This window comes from Hyaena hyaena, unplaced genomic scaffold (assembly GCF_003009895.1).
Source record: "Hyaena hyaena isolate Hyena2069 unplaced genomic scaffold, ASM300989v1 scaffold_12, whole genome shotgun sequence".
Taxonomy (NCBI): domain Eukaryota; kingdom Metazoa; phylum Chordata; class Mammalia; order Carnivora; family Hyaenidae; genus Hyaena; species Hyaena hyaena.
The window spans coordinates 6,183,059-6,203,812 of NW_024080644.1; the positions used below are offsets into that span (position 1 = coordinate 6,183,059).

At 35.2% G+C, this 20,754-nt stretch overlaps 1 protein-coding gene across 1 annotated transcript in view; it reads right to left on the reverse strand.

The window, feature by feature from the left end:
* Positions 1-1,077: 1,077 nt before the first annotated feature.
* CFAP47 (cilia and flagella associated protein 47) overlaps positions 1,078-20,754 on the reverse strand; it is a 500,885-nt gene continuing 481,208 nt past the window's right edge. Inside the window, exons 64-65 of the mRNA XM_039256279.1 lie at positions 5,484-5,652; positions 1,078-1,290 (exon numbers count right to left, since the gene is read on the reverse strand). Coding sequence (XP_039112210.1) covers positions 1,078-1,290; positions 5,484-5,652 — 382 coding nt within the window. The remainder of the gene's footprint in view (positions 1,291-5,483; positions 5,653-20,754) is intronic.

Consider the following 20,754-nt stretch of genomic DNA (forward strand, 5'->3'; position numbering starts at 1 on the left):
TTTTGTCCTTTTTGGAGAAGACAAATCTGGGGTACACGGGCCTCTACTCTCTTCTACTTCAGTATCTGCAGACAAGACTGACTGCATTAGATGGGTCCCTAGAATTCCACTTACCACCATGTGAAGAAATTATAATCAGTCCACTTACAATCACTCCTAAAGGCCATTTCTGACCTAGTACAGGGTTGCTGAATTTTTCTATAAAGTACCAGAGAGTAAATATTTTAAACTTTGTAGCTATATGGTTTTCTGTCCATTGAACCTTGCCGTTATAGCACAAAAGCAGCCACAGACAATACACAAGGCGGTGACTGTGGCTCAAGTTTCCACAAAACTTTATTTATAGACAATAAAATTTGAATTTTATGCAGTTTCCTTGTGTTGCTTAATATTCTTCTATTAATTTTTTTCAACCATTTAAAAACGCAAAAGCCTCTATTTGTTGGTAGGTGTATACAAAGAGGTGGTAGACTAGATCAATAGTTTGCAAATTCTTGTCCTAGTACCATTCTTTTGTTTTGCGCATAAGAAAATAGGGCACAAAAAGGAGAAGCGATTTGCTTAAAATCATATGAAGGACTATGGCGTGGCAGAGCCAGGCATTTTGTGCCAAAGTGTCTTAACGATGGTCCATACTGGCTGTTTATCAGTATATTTTTCCTGAATGATAAGTACCGAGCAAAATGCTCTCCTTTTCTTTGAGAAAATGATTTTTTTCCAGGATCATTTTGAAATATATATTATTTAAAGACTCACTATAGCGTATGGACTACATGTACTTATATGCATGGATTTCTAAGGTGAAATCATTTTTCTTTGACTACAAATGTACTCCTATAACTGAAAAAGGAAAATAATCCCAAAAATTTGCAACCAGTCTATTTTAAAAGACATACGTAACAGAAATCAGGTATAACATATTCAGAGAACCGATTTAGTCAGTTTAAAAAATAAAATAGAGAAGGCCCATTATAATTGAAGCAATACTCCTCAGAAATATTCCAGAAGATGAAGGAACAATCATGAAAATATGTTCAATTCCAGTGAAACCCAAGAAATATTTTGGGGAAAAAGTATTTATTTATTCTTCAACATCAAAGGCGCACCCTTGATGGTAGAAGACACCCCTGTCCTTATGAGTTTAGCATTTTCACGGATAAAATTGTGCCGACGAGGTGGCTTTCTATCAAACATCTTGTTAGTAGTGTCAATTTTGGCTTTTACATCAATCGGTGGCATGGTAACATGAGGTAACCCGTTGATATCATACAACCGGTACATATCTCGTGTCTGGAAACAAAGAAAGGAGAAATTTCACGTGAAATATTCAAGGATTGAGAGAATATCTTCTCTCTTTTCCATGCAAGGTATGGGAAAGGTACAAGACAGAAAGTGTGCTGGTAATAGATAATTAACATGGAAAATAAATTCAGGAAAGCATTTGGCTTTATGAATTAAGAACCACAGGGCACCTGGGTAGCTCGGCTGGTTAAGCATCCAGCTCTTCATTTTGGCTCAGGTCACAATCTCATGGTTCGTGGGATCAAGCCCTGCATCGGGCTCAGTGCAGACCCTGCTTGGGATTGTCTCTCCCCCTTTCTCTGCCCTCCCCCTCCCCCATCTCAAAATAAATAAACATTAAAAAAAAAAAACCCACTCACTAAAAAGTCCTTCAGAGTTAGAGGTCTGCACTAAGGGTGAACTCAGCATTCACATGATCTAAGAGGAAGCAATCTATTTTCTTTGCATGAAACTATTGCCCAGCATGAACTACAGAACTAATGGAAACCATGCCTTGCAAGATGAACTTATCCATGAGAATTTAAGTGTGGCTATAGAACTGACTGGTAAAATATGGTGAGCTTCTGTTTTTTTTAGATTATGAAAGTCTATAAATAATACAACCATTTGAAATGACTGAGCATTGTGTAAAATCATTAATGACAGTCATAATCTAAATCCAAGTTAGTACAACTTAGGGATTTGTTTAAAGATCCATCATTTTTTCCCGCTGCATATATGCACAGGACGGCAATACTGAATTACACAGCCTAGCATTTTCTGCATGTTTATGTTCATACTTAAATCCCATTGCTCTTGCAGAATTTCCTGATGCTGTGTTTATCTAGGCCTTCTTCCCCACAATAAGATCTGTATCATGCGTGTTCCAAAAACTCATTCGAGATAAATCGAGGCTAAGTGAACATTGCAATAACATCAGTCAGGGCTTAAAAGGCAATGTGATATCTATCAAAGAATATAAAGTGCAGGACTTTCTTGCACACCTGGAATGACCCTAGTTTACTCATTAACTGGTCCTTCCATCCAGTGTTCATAGTAACTGTGTATTCAGAATCAAGGAGGCAAAAGCAGAACAATCCAAGGACTATACTATAACTTGGTTAAGTAACATTTTCCTTCACATAAGGATGTTCAATTGGTGTATAAACACCCTACCTCTCTAGCCCCATCAGGTCTAAATATTCTGCAGTGTGTGTTCCAAACTATTTTCCATAGAAATTCCGTAAAATGAAATTCCAGTTGCCCCTATGGTAATTGCCTTGATAAAGTACTCTTTATTGGTTTTCATTCCTCTTCTGTCTCACACCTTGGCTTCCCTGCAACTGTTTTTTTTGGATCACATAGCAAATGTAGTACTTGCATTTGAATCCTTATTTTGGATTTTTGCTTAGGAGGAAATACAAACCAAAAAATATATATATTCCATCTCTTATAGTTTTATGACAATGATTTATTCCTATAAAAGCAATATATTTATATACATTACTTATGTCTGGACACGTCTCTCATTATAACAGGTCCATCTATGTTACTTTTGCACAAGTATATGTTTTATCTTGGATAATTTCGATAGCTTTCGCATTTCTGTATAAACTATTTAAGATTTATTATGTCAACCTGGAAAGTTGAGGGGACTACCTACTCTCTTTAAGTAACATTGCTTTTTGAAAACAGTCTGACCAAGTTACTTACGTCTCTCAAAACTAGTGCTATATGTCTTCTTTAATAGTGGGGGAAAGGCAGTTTTTAATCATTCTAAATATGGTTTCATTGAAAGAGAACTTACGAAGTTTGCTAAATGAGTTGTTGAAGTTTGTGTAGGCTAATATTTAACTAAACTTTCTTAAAGATCCTAATTTGTGTTTCTAAGTAAAGCGCAGTAAAGATCATATGTTTCATATATAAGTATTAATTGATTTAATGCTTAAAATCAACAGATTAAAGATGATAATCTGTATACCGGTTAATTTTTATTTAGATAATGAAACTTTAAAACTTCTTCACATTTATCATGTGAGACATCATAGTGCTGTAATTGAGAGCGGGTTTTGAGTCAGACAGATAATGTTTGAATCATGATTTCAAAATCACTGATTTGATATCTGCAGTAACTTTTATGGATCTTGAGGGCACTATACTCAGATAAAAAGCCAACCTCAAAAGGTTATACAGAATATGATTGCATTTATGTAATGTCCTAGAAATTAGAAAAATCATAGAGATGGAGAAAAGATTAGCAGTTGCTGGGGTAAAGAAGGAGTTATGGTATTGGATGTGACCATAAAGAGCATGATACAGTTTCCACATGGTTACCAATTCTCTCAGTTCTGTTGGAAGAGTTCTGTATCTCAGTTGTGATTGTAGTTATACAGATCTATACATGAGTTCAAACTGCTGAGAAATACACACACACACACACACACACACACACACACACAGAAATAAGGCCTTTAGCTTAGTTAATATTTTGTCAATGTCAATTTCCTTCTTTTGATATATTCCTGTAGCTCTATAAAATCTCACCATTGGGAAAAGCTGGGATAAGTATTCATAGGACTCTATGTACTATTTTTGCAACTTCGTATAAGTGAATACTTTTTTTAAGGTAAAAAATCTGAGATTTATGAGTCAGTTGGAAATTTGAACACCAAATGGATATTTGATATGTTGCGATACTAAAGGATTATTGTTAATTTTTAGATGTGATAAGGGTCTTTTAGATGTGATTTTGGTCTTTTTGAGATTAATAGGAAATAGTTGAACATAATATGATATCTGGGATTTTCTTCAAAATAGTATGGAATATGGGAAGGGGTGGGAATACACTTAAAGTGACCATGATTTGATACATGTTTATCCTGGATGATGAGTGTATATAGACTAATTATTCACTCTCTTCATATTCATATTTGGAATTTTCCAAAATAAAAATAGAATCAAGAAAACAGTGATGTCTGTAACACATTTCAGTATCAATTTTCCCCACATAAGCTTTATCAAACTGTACCACTTCAGACTAAGTGAAAATTTCATATTTTTATTTGATCCCATATGTCAACATACTCTCACAGAAACCCTTCAATTCGGCTGCCAGTGATTTAATTGTCAAATCAACATAGGGAAAACAGGCACAGCTTATGTTGGGAAAGCCTTCAAAGTAGTTAATTTAAAAAATGTCAACTGTGCACTAGGTAAAATAAACATCATTTTCATTTGTAAACCTGTTTTTAAAAATGTCATTTAATCCCCTCACAGTAAGAGTATGTCCTTATTTCTTAAGAAGTAGGTACAATATGATCATTTTAATTCAAGCATCAATATTGCAAAGGGTGATGTGCAGCAAGGCCCCAGAGGCTTTATATTTTTATTACCTGGGTTGTAAGAACTCCCAGAAAGATGAAAAATATAAGTAACTTTCTCAAGAAATATTCAACATAATTCTTTTCTCTATTCATTAAAAACAGCAACAAGACATTTTTCTGCCTGTTGCACTGCCTAACTAGTGTCTGATTTAGAAGTCTAGTAATCACTTCAGCACCAGTGGTTGTGTCTTGAAACATAACTACATGTCTTTTGTGTCTGTGCTACTGAAAATAGACACTGGTAACAGGCATCTTTTCGTAAATAATTTGAAAGTTGTCTCTAGCCTAAAAGCTATTAGTAAAATACATGTGTGAAATCTTATGGAGAAATTTTGCTTGCTGCATAAATTTTCAAAATTGTGTTTACCTTAACTTTTAATAAGGTGATCACTTGAGCAGACTTTTATATTAATGGCCCACTTTACACTGTTTTTCTCAATTAAAACTAAATTTTATCTTCTATTTAATTTTCATCATTTTATTTACTTATTTACTTTGAGAGAGTGTGAGAGAGCAGGGGAGGGGCAGAGAGAGAGGTAGAGAGACAGAATCCCAAGCAGGCTCTCCACTGTTAGCATGGAGCTCGACACAGGGCTCAAACCCACGAACCACAAGATCATGACCTGAGCTGAAATCAAGAGTCAGATGCTTAACTGACCAAGCCATCCAGGTGCCCCTAATTTTCTTCATTTTAGACTTGAATATTTTGACAACACCTTATGCCTTAATCAAAGATTCCAAAATCTCTATCTCAAATCACCTGAAGTCCCTGAATAGGTTATTACAGAAAACAATATGTGAACATACAAATCACTTTACCTGAACTACTAACGTTGCTTTGTATTTTCTACTGTACATTCGGGGTTTAAAACCCACAGCGATGAGAGTTCCTTCAGTGTCAAAAGGAAGAAGTTTTCCAGCTGTAGGTTTTACAAAAAACTCAGGATCACTGCCAGGTAGGAAGTATGCAGTGAATGGCTCAGGATTTCTAGAACAAAAATATAAATATTAACCTTTACATTTTATCATTACTCTTCATGAGAACTTGATGGACAAAGTTTATATATTGTTGGACAGGACTACAGTTAAACATTAATGTTCCCATGCAGCTGGGAGCCTGATGCTTGTTACATTAATATAGTGAGGAGGCATTTTTAAAATTACTGAACAAGGTCATTCTTCCCAGGGTGACAAGATGGAATCTTAAAGGTTTTTTAAATTACGCCTTATGTTTTTATTGTACAAAGAATAAAATGCTGTCCCTATAAAAATGTGGAGAAGTCAATGTCCCAAGTTAAAATGCAATCATTTGTAAATAAATTCGTATCTAAAATGCATGGCTAGAACAGCCATCAGGAAGCTTTTGTTTTTATAACTATTCCAATGTGATCGCTCACTTTCCTTTAGCTTTCCACTTGTGAAGTGAGATGAAAGTACTTTGCAGGTTCATTGAAGATTCTTGACCCTGAAGAGGAGTTGCTATGATCTGAAGTGAACGGAGTGGCATTTAGGATTCAAGTGACCATTTTCACATCAAGGTTGATTACATCTGAGATGAGGACTGTGAGAGAAGTTGAGGAACTCCTCTGGTAGAATAAAGCAGGGGAGGAGTGGGCTGCATGGCAGGTTGTACATGAGGAATTTTAAATCCAAAGTGACAGGGGAGATGTAAGTAGAAGGTAAAGAACAGTTTCCTAGGACAGACCCAACAGTGAATCACAGAAGAGGAGGTGGGAGATTCAGGTCGGGACTCAGTGACCCAGCCAGCACAGGTATTGAGTATGGTCTTAGAGGGTTTGAGAACATGGACTATGGATATGGATGACCTGGAATGGAATCCCAGCTCCAGCTAGGTGCATCAATTGAGACAACTTGCCTTTATGTAGCTCAGTTTTCATATCTGTTAAATGAAGCTAACAACTCCTGTGAAGCCATTAGATCAGTACTTGACATGTGGCAAGTGCTCTATATGGATTAATTAATATTAATATAGTCAGTCATTATGATTGTTGTTGTTTTAAAACATCTTACTACTAGTGCTAGGCAATGACACATGATGCAATAAATTAAACGAACTAAAACAGAATATCCAGGGGTTCTGGCAGAACAGGAAGACCCAGAACCAATTTTCTCCCAAGGAACAACAGTACAAAGATCAATTCCAATTGTGAGACATTCAGAAACCAGTTGAGAGGCTTCTGCCTTCCAGGGGAACACAAAATCAGCTGTTTGGAAGTCAGTAGAAAAATTTGTGGCATGCTCTCAGCACAGTCTTCCCTCCTCACCAGTGCAACATCGCATGATTAGGAGGAAATTCTCAGCTTCCATTTCTCCCTGGGGAAGGAAAGAGAAGGGTGGACCAGATATCCAACAATTGGACTTCTGGTTGGAATGTGAGGGCATGCTGCCTGAGAGACTGGCCTCTATCTTGCTTGTCTTGAAGTACTAATGGGAGCTGACACACTGCAGATGCATAGGGGCATCTACAAATGAAGTGGGCAGGGTGCTGGCACTCCAGAGGTGGCATGGTAGAGCAGACAGAAACTGTACAGCCCAAAAGCCTCTCCCTAAGTATGTAAAAAGAAGAGTGGAACATGTGTCCAATTTTCAGGCTTTTCAGTTGGCTGCTCAAGGTTCTGGCTTCTGTCTATCTTGTCTCAGAGAAATGACAGAACGTGGCAAAATCTAGAAGCCTGGCAGCTGCTGAGGGGGGGAAATAAAGATCTGGTTGGTGTGCGGCTGCTTCAGAGTGCCCATAGTGTAGAAGACAGAGAGCAAAAGAGCAAGGGGTTAGGAACTCCTGAAAAAATAGAAACCAGCAATCCCCTCTAATTAGTAATCTTCACACAAAAGTTCAGAGAGAGATGCTCATAAGAAAGATCTGTGAAGTTCCTAGGATCTCCAGTTGGTCTAAGTGGTGAAGTTTCTTCCTTGCAAGAAGCAAGTCAATAAAGATTGAGAGAGGTGGTTATGTTTTCAAATGTGTGGATACCAACACAAAGTTACAGAGAACATGAAGAAACAGGAAAAAATTACCCAGTCAAAGGAACAAAAGAAATCTCTAGAAACACACCATAAAGAAATAAAAGTATGGGAATTACTGACCAATTATTCAAAATACCTGTCATGAAGATGCTCAACACTTTCAGGAAAACCATATATGAACAAAACAAAGAGGCAGAAAATATATTTAAAAAGGCCAAACAAATTTTAGAGCTGAAGAAGGCTAAATTCACTAGAGGGGTTCACCCATGGACATCATCAAGCAGAAGTAATCAAGGAGTTCAAAGACAAGTCAATGAAATTATTCAGTTAGAGGAGCAAAAAGAAAAATAAATGAAACAGAGTAAAGAAAATCTCAACGACTTATACAACAACATCAAGTGGACCAATATACACATAATGAGTCTCAAAGGAAGAGGGAAATAAGGGCAAGAAAACTTACTTAAAGAAATAATGCCAGAAAATTCCCAAATCTGAGGAGGGAAAGAGACATACAGACTCGTGAAGTCCAACATATTCCAAACAGGATGAAACTAAAGAGCTCCACAATGAAACGCACAATCAAAATGACAACAGTTAAAGACAAAAAGATAATTTCGAAAGCAGCAAGGACAAAAAGGATTCCTCATATACAAGGCCACCCTCGTAAGACCATTAGTGGATTCCTCAGTAGAAATCTTGTAAGCCTGAAGTGAGTGGGATGATACGTTCAAAGTGCTGCAAACAAATTCTCAACCCAAAATACTCTATCTAGCAAAACTGTTCTTCAAAAATGAAGAAGATAAAGAATTTCCCTGATAAACAAAAGCTGAGGGGAGCTAATTACCATTAGAGCTGCCTTCCAAGACATACTAAAGGGAGTCCTTCAAACTGAAATGAAAAGATGTTAAACAGCAACACATAAGTATTTGAAAGTCAAAGCCCACTGGTAAAGGTAAATACACAGAAAAATACACAACGCTGAATACTGCAATGGGGGTACATGAACAATTTTAAATTATGGCATAAAAGTTAAAAGACAAAAGTACAAAAAAGAACAAAAATTATAAAATGTATTAATTGTACACAATATAAAATGCGTAATCTGTACATCACTAACAAAGCATAGAGATATCATATGCAGTTAAAGTTAAAGCGGTTATCAGCTTAAAATAGATTGTGAAAGCTATAAGTTATTTTATGTAATCCCCATTGTAACCACAAACACCTATGAAAGATACTAAAAAGAAAATGAGAAGGGAATCAAAGTATGACACTACATAAAACATCAATACTGCACAAAGGAAGACAGCAAGAAAGGAAAAGATGGACAAAATTTTTGAACATACAGAAAATCTGTAACAAGAGACAAAGAAGGACATTATATAATGACAAAAGATCAATTCACCAGAATGATATAATAATTATACATACATATATATATATATATATATATGCCCAATAGCAGAGCACCTAAATATATGTACAAAAGACTGACAGAATTAAGGGAGAAATAGAAAGAGACAGAATAATAGAAATAACATCATACTCAACACTGAAAAGCCAAAGCTTTTACTCTAAGACCATTATCTCTGTCAGTAGAGGACATAATCATATATGTAGAATTATTACACAAAAAAATCCCTTAGGAGTAATAAGCGGATACAGTAAAGCTGCAGGATATAAAATCAACATGTAAAAATTGGTTGCATTTTTATACAATAGCAATGAACTATTTGAAAAAAAAAAAACCAAAAACAAAACATAGGGGGGCGCCTGGGTGGCTTAGTTGGTTGAGCGTCCGACTTTCGCTTGGGTCATGATCTCGCGGTTCGTGGGTTCGAGCCCCGCGTCAGGCTCTGTGCTGACTGCCAGCTCAGAGCCTGGAGCCTGTTTCAGAGTCTGTGACTCCCTCTCTCTCTGACCCTCCCCTGCTCACGCTGTCTCTCTCTCTCTCTCCTAGAAATAAATAAAACATTAAAGAAAAAATTAAAAAAAAAAAAGAAAAAAACATAGAGCTGTAAACCAACTTGACAATAAACTATTTAAGAAAAAAAAGAAAGAGAGAATCTTAAAAGCAGCAAAAGAAAAACAACTTGTAATGTATATAAAAAAAGAAAAAAATAGAGATTTTAATACCTCACTTACAATGATGGATAGAAAACTCAGACAGGATATCAACAAGAAAAAAGGAGAATGGAACAACACTACAGACCACATGGATCTGACAGATATATACAGAACATTCCATTCAACAGCAACAGCATTTATCTTCTACTCAGGTCCGTGTGGAATAGTCTCCAGGGCAGAGTGCAGGTTAGGCCACAAATCAAGTCTGAAGAAACTTAAGAAGACTGAACTCATACCAGTTTTCTTTCCCCACCATAATGGAAGAAAACTAGCTATCAATGCCAGAAGGAAAAATGGGAAATAAACAAATTTGTAGAAATTAAACAACAAACTCTTGAACAGCCAATGAGTCAAAGAAGAAATCAAAAAGATATTAGAAAATATCTTGAGACAAATGAAAATGAAAATACAATGCACCAAAGCTTATGTAATGCAGCAAAAGTAATATTTAGAGGGAAGTTTATAGTGGAAAAAAAAAAGCTTAATTAAAAAAGAAGAAAGATCTCAAGTAAACAACTTAATTCTATATCTCAAGGAGGTAGAAAAAAAGAACTCAACCCAAAGTTAGCAGAAAGAAGGATATAATAAAGATGAGAGCAGAAATAAAACAAAAAATTTACAAAATCAACTAAGAGTCAAACTAAGAGTGGGTTTTTTGAAAAGATAACAAAATTGACATTGAGCTAAACTAAGAGTGAAGACTCAAATAAGTAAAATCATAAATGAAAAAGGAGATGTTATAACTGATGCCCCAGAAATAAAAAGAATAAGAGACTGTATGAACAACTATACACCAAGAAATTGTACAACTGAGAAGTGAATGAATTCCTAGAAAAATGCAATCTATCAAGACTCAATCATGAAGAAATAAAAACTCTAAACAGACTTATCAATACTAAGGAGACTGAATCAGTAACCAAAGTCCTCCCAACAAAGAAAAGCCCAGGACCAGATGGGGACTTTTACCAAATATGTGAAAAAGAATTAACACCAATCTATCTCAAACTCTTTCAAGCTAGTGTAGAGCAGTGAATACTTCCAAATTTAATTTATTCGTATCAATATTATCCTGAAACCAAAGCCAGACAAAGACACAAGAAGAGAAAACTATAGGCCAACATCCCTGATGAATATAGATGCAAAAAACCTCAGCAAATACCACCAAATGTAATGCGATGCACATTAATAGGATCATGAACCATGTGCAAAAAAGATTTATTCATAGGATATAAGGAAAGTCCAACATAAGAAAGTCAACATGATAAACCACATTCACAGAATGAAAGATAAAAAATACATAATATTCTCAATCTATGCAGGAAAAGCATTTGACAAAATTCAACACCTTTCTATGATAAAAACACAAAACTATCTAGGAATAGAAGGAAATTACTTCAACATAACAAAGGCCACATGTGAAAAGCCCACAGCTAACATCATACTCAACACTGAAAAGTCAAAGCTTTTCCTCTAAGACCACTATCTCTGTTAGCAGACGACATAATTTTATATGTAGAATGACATAACAAAAAAATCTGTTAGGACTCTGTTAGAATTCAGCAAAGTTTCAGGATATAAAATCAACACGTAAAAATCAGTTGTATTTTTATACAATAGGAATAAACTATTTGAGAAAATTTGAAAAAACCATCCCATTTAAAAGAGCATGAAAAAGAATAAAACACTTCAAAATAAATTTAACCAAGAGAGTTAAAGATCTGTACACTGAAAAGTATAAGACAATGATGAAATAAATTGAAGAGGAAACAAATAAATGGAAAGACGTCTCTATGTTCATGGACAGGAACAATTTAATACTGCTAAAATGTCCATACTACCCAAAGGAATCTAAGCAATCTACAGAAGCAGTGCAATCCCCACCAAAATTCCAATGCCATGTTTTAAAGACACAAGAAAAAAAAAGATAATCTTCTCAATAAATGTGGCTGGACAAACTGGATAACCACATGCAGAAGAATGAAATTGGATCCCTATCTTACACCGCACACAGAAACCAACTCAAAATGGATGAAAGACATAAGACCTAAATCTCATAAAAACAAACTGTAAAAAAAAAAAAACCCAGAAGAAAACAGAGGGAAAAAGCTCCTTGTCTTGGAACTGATTTTTTTGGATATGGCATTAAAAGCACTGGCAACAAAAGCAAAAGTAAAGAAGTGGGACTACCTCAAAAGAAAGAATTCTGGAGAACAAAGGGGAAAATCAGCAAAATGAAAAGGCAACCTATGGAATTGAAGAAAATATTTGTAGATTTTGTATCTGACTGGGGGCTAATATCCAAAATATGGAAGGAACAGGGGTGCCTGGGTGGCTTAGTCAGTTAAATGTCCGACTTCAGCTCAATGATCTCATGGAGGGCCACATTGGGCTCTGTGTTGACAGCCTGGAGCCTGCTTCAGATTCTGTCTCCCTCGCTCTCTGCCCCTCTCCCACTTATGCTTGCTCTCTCTCTCTCTCTCAAAAGGAAAAATAAACACTAAAAAGAAACAAAATATATAAGGAACTAATGCAAGTCAATAGCAAGAAACAGAAACAGAAACCAAACCCTAAATAACCCTATTAAAAAATGGGCACAGGACCTAAATAGATATTTTTTTGCAGAAAAGACAGAAAAATGGCCAACAAATATATGAAAAGATGCTCAAGTATCACTAATCATCAGGGAAATGTAAATCAAAACCACAATAACATATCACCTCACCCCTCTTAAAATGGCTATTATCAAGAAGTAAAATAATAAGTGTTGGCATGCATGTGAAGTAAAGAGAACCCTTGGACACTGTTGGTGGGATTCAAAATTGGTACAGCCATTATAGACAATAATATGAAGTTTCCTCAAAAAAGTAAAATTGAATTACCATATGATCCAGGGATCCCACTTCTGGTTATATATCTAAAGGAAATGAAATCAGTATCTTAAAGAGATACCTGCATTCCCATGTTTATCGCACAATTAGTCACAATAGTCAAGATATAGAAATAATCTAAGTGTTCATGAACAGATGAGTGGATAAAGAAAATGTGGTTTATATACAAAATGGAATATCATTAAGCCATAAAAAAAACAATTAAAAATTGTCGTTGCAACAAGAGAGATGAACTTGAGGGATGTTATGCTAAGTGAAATACAGCAGACACAGAAAAACAGATTCTACATGATCTCACTTAGAAGTAGAAGCTAAAAAAAAAAGTAGAACTCATAGGAGCAGAGTACAACAGTGATTGTCCGGGGGCTGGGGATTGGAAAAAATGGGAGGATTTTGGTTAAAGGGTATAAACTTCCAGATTAGTATAAATAAATTCTGGAGACCTAATGTACAGCATGGAGACTATAGTTAATAATAATGTATTGTATACTTGAAATTCACTAAGAGAGTGAATCATTAGTGTTCTTGCCACACACAAAGAAAGGTAGCTATGTGAGGTGCATAGGTTAATTGCTGTGATTGGGAGAATCATTTCACAATACACATGTACATCAAATTGTTGAGTTGTACACCTTCAATATATACAATGTTTATTTGTGAATCATACCTAAGTAAAGTTGGAAAAAAGTGAAAAAATAAAATTTAAAAATAACAACCTTAACAGAAAAGAATAGACTTCTGATAGAAGAATTTCAAATCTCAGTTATGACAGATATTTACAGAAACAATTCCTTCAAGAACACGGCATTTCTTAAATTATACCGTCCAGTAGGGTGCCTATTCTGCTTACATCTGTCAAAGTTAATGCTGGTATAAACCTTTAAAGGAACAGAAATGTGGATCAGCGTTCCCAGGGCTAATGATACTGAAAACATAGCTCAGAGGTTTGACATGTTCTCTAGCCTACTCCAACTCACAACGGTCTGAATCTGAGGTGGACAGGATACCAAGCTGAGATAGCATGTGAATGAGGGATTCTCTATTGAGATGCGACTTGAGGAGAGGAGACAGGAGCTGAGGCATCTTATCTAAATGGATGCACTGGCTACTACACATTACCAAAGCTGGTAATTTGCTTTGTTCTTTGCAGCGATTGTGTAAAGATGTGTGTTTGTGCATGTGTGTTGTGCTTAGGTAAATTGGATACAGCGATACCTACTTAGTAGTGTCTTAAAAATTAAATAATTCTATACAAGCTAAATATTTAGTAGGAATGAAACAAATATTTACTATTTTGTTTAGTGGCTTGTTCTTATGTAGAGCAGACAGAAGAATAAGAAAAATAGGATGATAATGAATACTAACTAAAGTGAGCTCATATTGTCCTACATTTAATGCAGCTCTGATCTTTACTGGAAACACATTATTTTCAGTTTTTTTTTTTTAAATAAAAAATATCACTAAGAACAATAGATAAGCTGCTTTCAGTCTCTGAATTCTCTTATGTGTTTCTCTGAACTCTGAACTCTTCAGAACATTTGGCATCTCTAAATCATCATAACTACAATTATCCTTCAACAAACTATCATCCTTTTAAATTTTTTTAATGTTTATTTTTGTGTGTGAGAGAGAAAGACAGAGAGAGAGAGAGAGAGAGAGAGAGAGAATGGGAGAGGGGCTGAGAGAGAGGGAGACGCAGAAAACAAAGCAGGATCCAGGTTCTGAGCTGTCAACACAGAACCTGATGTGGGGCTTGAACCCAGGAACTGCGAGATTATGACCTGAGCCAAAGTCAGACGCTCAACTGACTGAGCCACCCAGGTGCCCCAAACTATGGTCCTTTTAAATAACGAAAATATAAAGTGAACTGTATTTCTTAAAATAGCCTTTCATGGCTCCTTTTCTTCCCTCCTCGCCTAGAGACTCTATGTGGTAGAGATAAATTTAGGAGACAGTATAGCTACCACTTCATGGCTTGCCAGACAGTTGTTTTCTGCTCCTTTCCCTTCCCTGTATGCTCAGCAAACAAGAAAAATGGGTAGTCATTAGGGCATAGAGTCGTTTACCCTCAGAACTTACTTTACTCTTGATAACTGAAAAAAAAAAGGAGGTGCTGAGTTGGTTTGTGGGGAAGCTAGTGAAATGCTGAATATGATTAGGTCAGTCTGTCTTCCTGACCCATCCTGTTTCTTTTTCATATGTTCCTCCACTAGTTTCATAGATCTTCTGAATGACTTGAGATTTCTAACACCTAACTAGGTATAGCCTCCTCAGAGATGGAAAGTAAACTGAATATAGTCAGTAGCTTATTTACATCAATGAGTCATCTAATATAAATGTAAAGACAGACTTCAATTGCCCTAGAAAACTGATCAATGAAGAGAAAATAAATTCATCCCCTTCTGCTGCTTGGTATGTTGCCCACCATGATCTGAGCCTTGTCACTCAAGAATTCCAGTTGGTGATGTCCAGGAGGAATCTGGGGAGAGTTTATTGACTCAGAAGACACTTAAAATACTCAAGTAAGTAGATTCCACCATCGCATGCTGACACATTCTTTGAACACTTTTGCCATTGAAATGTAATGCCTACGTTCCCTTTCATAAATCCAAGCCAGCATAGTGACTCTCTTGTAACCAACAGAGTGTGGCTGAAGTGATGCTGCATAACTTCTAGGTCAATGTCAGAAAATGCCATGTGGTTCTTTTGGCATACACACTATGGGAAACAAGTCACCATGTACAAAATCCAACTACTTGAGACACACGTTATATAGATACTACATGTAGGCACTATTCGCCAATAACAGCTGCATGCACTATTAGCCAACAACTAGCATTCACAGCCAATTGTCAGAGTTAACCATTTTCATCGGCGAGCTCAATCATGCCTGCAGGTGACCGTGGACATGGTCAACATGTGATTGCACCCTCATGAGAGAGTTTCAATCATTAAAATGTACCAAAAACGCACCCCAAATCTGCACACTAAATGTGTTTAATGAAGATAATTCTATTTTCTGTTGAATCTTTAAAAAATCAATCCTCCTGTGTCAATAATATAAGGGAGGCATTACTACATCTTCAGAACTGAAACTGAACAAAGTTAAAATCTGTACTTTGGAAAATATTCTGTTAGCATTTTTGGCTACTTCAGTAACTTTAATTCATTTTCTCAGTATAAGAGGGCTGTCGGAGCTCAGGATATAAGAATCAAATTTTATTTCATATTCTGAGTGCATTTGACATATATGATGATATATCCTAAAATTTCTGATAAATGCAATCATCTGCTAAGAAAACTTTTGTTGAAATCTATAAAAGTACAGGTATATTTAAGATTTCTGTTGAGACGCTTTTTGAACTTAATGCTTATGAAAATACAACATAATAAAAGATACCAGCGGCTTCTAATTTTATTTTTATTTTCAAATTTTTTTTAGCTGCTTCTAATCTTAAATAAAACACTTGAAAGAATATTTATAATGTTAATTAAAAATGAACTCAGGGGCACCGGGGTGGCTCAGTCGGGTAAGCGTCCGACTTCAGCTCAGGTCATGGTCTCGCGGTTCATAGGTTCGAGCCCCGCATCAGGTTCTGTGCTGACAGCTCAGAGCCTGGAGCCTGTTTCAGATTCTGTGTCTCCCTCTCTCTCTGTCCCCTCCCACTTGTGCTCTGTCTCTCTCTCTCTGTCTCAAAAATAAACAAACAAAAAATAATGAATAAAAAAATAAAAATGAACTCAGAAAAGTGGTCATAATGAAGCAGAATGACTGTTTTCCCTTTTGCATCTTCTACACAAATACATTGCCATAAAGAAACTGATATTGTTTTAGAAACTGAATCGTATGCCATACGGTTTCTGTTGTAGCCATAAAAAATAACCTCAAGATATTAAAAAAATCAAGATGCCTAGTGAAAACACAAAAATAAATTGAACAGCAGTTTGAAGAAATTGATTTTGTAACTGTCTTATATTTTTCATACTGAAAGTATGAAAGTATGTTCCAAATCAGCTGGGATTGAGTTGAGAAAAAAAAAATAATGTAAAGAAATCAAGAAAGTGAGAACTGAGCTCCTAATTTATTACTTTGAGAAGGCTGAGTGAGACATAGATGCAATCTTGATCTTTTATCATAAAAAATATCAGGTTCAGCATATCTGTAAAATATTAACATTAGCATTATTATGGTCAGAGCCAATACAAATTAGACTATTTCCCCAGACATTTAGGGAAATGAATCATGTCAGTATGTGAATTAAAATGGATATTCAGTAGGATGTAACATGCATATTCTTCCCTCCTTCTGACAGTAAACATGGGCCTTGGTTGATATCTCTCTCTCACTAATTATGCAAACACATCTAATTTCTAATTACATCTGGAGAGAAAGCAGACCAATGAAAGTAATTTTTCAATTTAGACAGAAATAATCATGATTCTATTCTTCCAGAAAACTCATACATTTCATTTTATATCTTTATTGAGTGTTTCCTTTGTAAGTATATCCAAAATGTTCAGACTTTTGAAACTGTAATCTCTTAGAACTGATTATTGAATTATATAATTATATCTGTCAAAAACAATCCCAAATAAGGCAATGAAGGAAGGAATTTGTGTTATTTTGAATTCAAATGTTTTAGTTTCTGTTTTCATTAAGTTAAATATTAAGGATAATATTACACAATGATTAATTAACATTAACAAGGACAGAATACAATGGCTCAGATACTCTGAACTCTTTGAGTTATTTATTTCCTACAACTGGGAAAGAATAAAGATAATTTTACTCCTTAAAGGCCCACACAGGTTACGAAATCAGTTCACTTTCTCATATTTTAGGGAGCAACTCCTGCATCTCTTTAGTTAATTTTCACCTGGCAGGGAAATATGCCGTAGATCATCTAAAACAGACCTGTAATAATGAAGACTGTGGGCAGAGCCCAAGTGTTGTGTAGGCCAGATGAACATATAAAACTGGATGAAGGAAAATGGACTTACTGCTCAAGAGGCAGTTTTCTCAGAGTAAACAATTATGATATTAAAATTTCTTGCCTGCCAATAAACAGAGTCTTTTTTCCACTCCTGATTATATAGGTGATAGTTGAAAACTGAACAAAATGAGAAAGTTATACAGGTCAATCGGTAAAGAATATTTAGTCAGTTATTAGAAGAACAGAGTTCTAATCGTGCCCATGACTGTGTTTATTTGTAGCTCATTAATCCATTAAAAAATTTCATTGATTACAACAAGCCATTAACTTTGCAAAGACTCCAAATATATGGATGTAATGGTTTTATGCAGTAAATAAGGATACAAATAGACACTTCTTTAAAGAACTATGACAGAACTTTAAAAAATGTTTTTAAAAGTTTTACAAGATTTCTCAATATAAATCACAAATAATCATGTGTGCTAGTACTTACCAGAAATCTAAGGAATACATCAAACATTTGTTTTGCTCCTGAGTACATTTTGAGGCAAAAACTTATATTAAATAATCACCGTTACTTATTGTCATGGAAGCCAAAATAGTTGGGGATTTTCCATTCTTTCAGAGCACACTTATTAAGCATCTAATAATAGTCTAGCACTGACCAAGACAGGCCTAGTCCCTGTCTTCATTGAACTCAAGCTAATGGAGATAGAAAACATTAAATAACAAGACTCAAACTTCTGAAAACTAAAATCAAAGAAAACATCTTGAAAGAGACTACAGAAAATGCAATGTTACCTATAGGAGAACAACAATTCTCCTTTTTTGTCACAACAAAATGTGACAGCACATTTATCCTCAGAAACCATGCAAGCCAGAAGGAAGTGGCACAATATTTTTCAACTAATGAGAGAAAAGAACTCTGAACCATGAATTCTATATCAAGTAAAAATAGTCTTCAATAATGAAGGGGAGTAAAGACAATATCAGACTAAGGAAAGCTAAGTGAATGTGTCACTAGCAGAGCTAACCTTATAGAAGAGCTAAAGGAAGTTCTTTTAACAAAAATAAATGAAAATAAAAGGAGGCTGGCTCTTCAGGAGGAAAGCAAAACAACGAAGTGAGTAAAAATAGGGGTAGGTATAATGGACTGTCCTTCTCATGAATATTACAATCATATTTTATAAGTGAAGCAAAAATTATAGCATCATCAGGCATGATGCTCAATATGTAGAGACAATATTTAAGGCATTTACATTTAAAAAGTGAGGAGGGTGAAGGAACCAAATGCAAATGAAGTTTACACACTTATCTTGAGGTGGAAAAATGTCTATAGCAGTAGACTGGATTACTGCACATGGATATGGGAATATTGACATTAACAAATAAAAACAAACTATGCAATGACATATATTTTTTTTTAAACTATAGGTAAATAACAATGGATTCTAAAAACAGTTCAGATTACCAATAGAAAGGCAAAAAAATGGAAATAGAGGGAAGAAAGTGAACAAACAGAATGAATAATAAAATGGCAGAAATAAACAGTATAGTAATCATTACTTTAGATATCAGTAATGTAAATTCACACCAATGGAAGATAAGAGATTGGCAAAGCAAATCAAAAATTGATGATCAAGGGAGCCTGGGTGGCTCAGTCAGTTAAAGATCTGACTCTTGGGTTCGGCTCAGGTCATGATCTCATAGTTTCGTGAGTTGGAGTCTTGCATGGAGCTCTGCACTCACAGTGAGGAGCCTGCGTGGGATTCTCTCTCTCTCTCTCTCTCTGCCCTTCCCTCCCTCCCTTTCTCTCAAAATAAACTTAAAAAAAGATTTAAAAATAGATGATCAAACTAGATGCCGTCTATAAGATATATACTTCAAATTAATGACATAGGTAGATTAGAAGTAAAAGGATGAGAAACATTACACCATGTAAATATTTATTTTTTTCTTCCTTAAATAGTTTATTGTCAGGTTGGTTTACATATAACACCCAGTGCTCATCCCCACAAGTGCCCTCCCCCATGCCCATCACCCCCCTTCCCCTCTCTCCTACCGTAAATATTTATTTTTTTAAAAGCAGGAGTAAAGCGGTAGTAACATCTATATTAATATCAGATAACACAAAGTAGTAACATCTATATTAATATTAGATAAAATAGGCTTCAAAGCAATTCATTTACCAAAGAATGATATATAATGATAAAGAGTAAATATACCAAAAATGACACAGAAATCCTATATTTGCATATATGCATGCACCAAATATTGGAACTTTAAAAACTCACAGAGTAAAACCAGAACAAAAGAAACAGATTGTGATTCAGAAATACAATTATGAAACAGAAATATAATTATGCCTAGAGATTTCAATACTCTCCCTTCGTCAATTTTTAGAAGTATGAGGCAGAAAATCATCAAGAAAACAAAGGAACTGAACAATAAGATCAACCCCTAAGCTCTAATAGATATGTACAGAACACTCCATCCAACAAAAGAAAAATATTCATTCTTTTCAATAAATATAAAAATGACTTAAATCATAGAGTATATTCTCTGACCATTATAGAATCAAACTGGAAATCAATAATAGAAAGATAACAGAAATCTTCTAAAATATTTGTAAATTAAACCATACTTTTCTTAATAAAAGGGAAGCCCAATGGAAATCAAAATACATTTAGAACTGAATTAACATGAAAATACAGGATATCAAAATTTGTGAAATGGAGCTAAAGCAGTGCCCAGAGGAAAACTTATCACAATAAATACTTAAAATAGAACAAAGGAAAGATCTCCAATCAATAATCTAAGCTCTCACTTCAAAAAACTAAAAAAATGATCAAAATAGGAACATCAGAAGATGACTGAATAAGATGTCCCTCACTAATATCTTCCATAACAATATTAATGTGGTATCTACCCACAAACAAAAGTACCTTTGTGGGAGCGTTAGGATCCATGTAGGAGATTGTGCATGAAACTTTGGTGCAGTCTAAGACTGAGGGCAGCCATTTTGAGAATGCAGTTCCATATCCAGGTGACTGATTTGTTTACTGTGGTCATGGCTACAGACAAGGTAACAGTTCCCTACCTCTGAGGATTCCCCCTGGCAGAGGAGCAGCTGGAAGAGCTAAGCATAGGACTCTT